Here is a 4239-nt window from a genome sequence, read left to right as displayed (position 1 = left end):
GACCTCTCAAAGAACAAATCCACAAATACAACTGCACAAGATACAAAGTCAACGTACATTACAAAAGCTCAGATGGGTGGGTTGTTGTTCATTTATATATATACTAATACCATTTTATCATATACACTACAATTATCGAAAACCAAATCATAATTGGCAACATAGGCCACATATAAATGAAAACTTCAGCCATGACTTTAGGCCAAAAACTTTCTAATTTCAAGATTCGTCAATGAAAACGGCACCATGTCCACTAGCTTTCATGAACTTCTTCAAGATAAGCACCACGATAGCTATTGTAAGTCCAACAGCTGCCCACGTAAACAGGCGGTCATCGGCAGGCCTTTGAACCCTCGCCAACTGTTGCTGCGGTGGCTCCACTGTGTGTACGGAGGACGAAGCAGAAGGTACTGCAGTAGCTGCCTGCATTGATACCCTCGGGCCTTCAGGCTCTGTGTTTTCATTAGCAGGAACCTCATGGTTCTCTTCAAGCTGTTGTTCCTCTTGTCCACCAATTTCTGTTGTGATATTTTGTGCACTCATCGGAGTTTCTTCACCTGCCACCAATTCAGTGGTGACAGGAGGTGACTCTACAGAAGCCTCTTCAGAACTTGGTTGAGGGACAGCAGGTGCCTTGCTGATCATATATTCATGAATCTGAACAATTACAAGTTTTAGGATTTAAAAGACCATTATAAGATGGATTTTATTCTTAAATAGCATCAAAAAGTTGTTTTAGGCTATGTTTACATTCTGTAAAACATGAGAGAGTTGTGCTGGGTAATAGTCTGGAACAGATCTTGGTTGAAATAACTTTTTGTAGTATCAGTTGAAAATCAGGCCAGCTTGGGTTTAGTCGACCCATCAATACCACTTCTAATTTTTTTTCAGTTTGACCCACAAATTACAACCCACTACAATCCATTTGTAAGTAAATTGGTCAAAATTGCCACATATATGTGAACCAATATATCACAATAATCTTGAAAAGCAAATGATTTGTGGGTAGTGATGAGATTTTTTTCACTACTAGAATCAGTTTTTGCCGTATTTGGGTATCAGTATTTACCGTTACCAAGACCATTAAAATCCATATCCAGAATACCGATTTTATATGGAATTAATCGCATTTATGATGGTATAGAAATAAATAAAAGAGTTATAATATTGTATATATAAAACAATTTTTTATGCAATTTATTTAAACAAGCGATCTGACGATTTAACTTACCATTATTTCACGTAAGAAACTAAAATATGCTTCTATGATTAATCATATTCCAAGCACTCACTGTATATAATTTGTAGACCATGTATTGGAAATGTATAAAAAAAAGTACATGCTACTTAAATAACCAAGCTAAACAATGAGTTATAAGTTATAACCTTTATAGCATATATTTGCTTAGTAAAAAATAAAAAGTATTGATAAGAAATAATAATAATTTGATAATGATAAAATTAAGAAAAAGAACAGCTATAAATTTTGGCGAGACTGATCAAATAGTAGTGCTAAAAGTCTAATTAATGCTTTGGGGATCTTGCTGATCTAAGTGGGAGATTTAGCATTTAAAATAACGTAGAGAAAAATGTCAGATCAAGCTTTCACAATTTTCAATACTCAACCGTTACAGTCCCGAAAAACCGGAACCTACCATTCCTATTGGTGGGTGTAAATGTAAAAAGATACAGCTAGTAGTTGTTAAATTCCGATTCTTGAACATTCTACTAATCAATAAGCTCCATAATTCGATTTGGAATTTATGCCAAACTTATAAAACTTTATCTAGATTTTTGTGTACACAATGTCAGTAAACAGCATCAGCTAGTCAAATATTTGAAGTGCTTTATCCTGTTATGTAGATTGAATTTTGAATTAGATACGCAATGACCAATAAAGGTAGTTAGGTTAACATTACCTCATCAATGAGCTTTTGACGATCTGGAGTACCAAACTTAGGGGCCGCTTCACGAGATTTCACCGCAAGAATACGCCTTTCTTCTTTCTTATAATCTAATGAGCCCAAAGCGCCATTTGGGCTGGTGGGCATAAATGCAATCAGTGCTGTTAGCGCAGTTCGAACTGCGAGAAAAACAGAAATTAATTTAACAGACCATTAGACAACTATATGAGAATATATTAAAAAAACAGAATGCCAAACCATAAAGGCCCCGCACCTCTTATTTGGAGTAAAGGTTAATCTCTACAATAAACGTACAAACAAATAATAGAAATAACTAAGACAGAATGAAATAGTACTAACCACTCCATGATGGCTGCCAATGTTCAGGATGATGATTTGATATGCTTAAGCATATCTTGGTTTGAGTTTCAAAGCGTCCATTTGGCTGAAACAATGAGAATTACTTTAACTTTGTACAATGTGGCGGGCTAGTAGGCTCAGAACTTCGGATATATATAATATATCCAATAGTTCAAGAAAAGAGTATTACCGTCAACAACTGAAATGATGGAGGTTTGAATGGGTACTCTGAAGGCAACTGAATTCGGCCGTGATAAATACCTCCTTCAAATTCAGTATCACTTGGCCCTCTTATTGCAAAATGCCATTCAAATATGTTTTCCTGCAAAATGAATGTGTAACCAATTTAATATTCCAGTGAGACCAAGTAGGCATGTATCAATTAGCTAACTACGTCAAATGTTCAATGTCCTCTTGGAGTATTGTATTGTCCTAGCTAATAATAGAAACAACAAATTCAAACAGAGTAATTATACACTTCGTCCATCCCGAGATTATTGCAAAAGGTTTCCATTATAAACTTCTGATTTCTGATAGTAATTATATATTTCTTTTGAAACAAATTTTTTAGATGAAATTATCAATACCCCCATGTACTTCATTATCCTCCCAATTTGAATATTTTTAATATATAAGGGAAATATCTTGGGAATACTTTGTCATGTAGAATCGTTTTACATGTACTAAAACTAAGAGAAAACAAGACGCAGAAGCAATTAAATCAACACATTTGTAAAAGAACGTCTCATGTAAGTAAGGTATTCGTCTAATGTCTCGGCTTTTGAACCCTTATTGCCTGGAAAGGCCTTAGGCCATTGAAGACCAAGCACGCAAAAACATTGTATTCATGTTTTATTTTCCCATCCATTTCGTAATAGCATGTCCAAAAACGAAATCGGCAAAAAACTAACTATTTTGGATATTGTTAGTCCCTTGCTCTATATCAAGATTCAGATACATAAACAATAGAACTACTACAAAACCATTATATGTGACATTAAGAAACCGCAAACAACAGCATCGAAAATTAACTCGTTTTAGGTAAAAACTACACAACATAACCTACCAGATACTAAAACACGAACTCCTTTTGTTCGATAAACACAACCGCAGTTTCCTATGTAAAATATCACTTTCGTTCTCTTAGAAACACAAAATTGGCATCCCTATTTTAAGCCTTAAGCTCTCATAACATGACGACACGATATCATTTTCGGAAAAAAAAGGCGATTACATTACAATGATAGTAATAATAACAACTGTATTTAAACTATGTAATGTAATGTAGTATGATGATTGTCATATATTACTGAATCTATGTCCCAGAATAACCCTTTTAACAATAATAATAATAATAGTTTGTATAAAAATAAAATAAAAATTAACAAACTCCAAAAAAAAAAAAAAATTGCAATCACAAATAAGATAACTTTTAATGAATCAAAACAAAACACAGTAACCTAAAATAAAATAAAAAAATTCTGATAAAAATAAATTCAACTAATATATAATTCATAATTAACAAAAAAGGTTTAAAAAAGTTGAAGAAAATGAATAAAGAATAACCTCAAGAGGAAGGCTCATGAAATCATCAGAAGGATTGGATTGCATCTCTTTGACTTCCTGTAAAATTCTTTTTACCGATGGATTCTTCATGTTATATTTATCCCCCATTTTTACTGCTTAAAAAAAAAAACAGATCTATACAACAATTGGTTTTCAAAGGTAAATTCAAGGGATCAGAAACAAGGTTCAAATGGGAATGGGAATATATCTAATCTGAAGCGGTAGGAAAGTTGTGGTACACGTCGATGTGCTACGTGTCAACCTCTGATTCGTTGATACACATAATGTTTCATATATAAATCTTTACCCCTTTGACTTTGTTGGTTTTGGTGGAGGTACAATTTATAAACATGTTTTCATGTATTTCTTTCTTATCGGAGGTAGCGCCGTAAACGGTTCGGTTTGTTTC

At 33.5% G+C, this 4239-nt stretch overlaps 1 protein-coding gene across 1 annotated transcript; it reads right to left on the bottom strand.

The window, feature by feature from the left end:
* LOC122578081 (ubiquitin-conjugating enzyme E2 32) lies at positions 1 to 4018 on the bottom strand. Its single transcript, XM_043749950.1, has 5 exons — positions 3831 to 4018; positions 2455 to 2586; positions 2265 to 2349; positions 1920 to 2083; positions 1 to 657 (listed from the first exon to the last, which is right to left on the bottom strand). Exons 1-5 carry the CDS (start codon positions 3936 to 3938, stop codon positions 220 to 222), a joined length of 927 nt encoding a protein of 308 aa, XP_043605885.1. The 5' UTR covers positions 3939 to 4018; the 3' UTR covers positions 1 to 219.
* Between the last annotated feature and the right edge of the window lie 221 nt (positions 4019 to 4239).

Source organism: Erigeron canadensis, chromosome 8 (assembly GCF_010389155.1).
Source record: "Erigeron canadensis isolate Cc75 chromosome 8, C_canadensis_v1, whole genome shotgun sequence".
Taxonomy (NCBI): domain Eukaryota; kingdom Viridiplantae; phylum Streptophyta; class Magnoliopsida; order Asterales; family Asteraceae; genus Erigeron; species Erigeron canadensis.
This window is presented reverse-complemented; position numbering and strand designations above follow the sequence as displayed.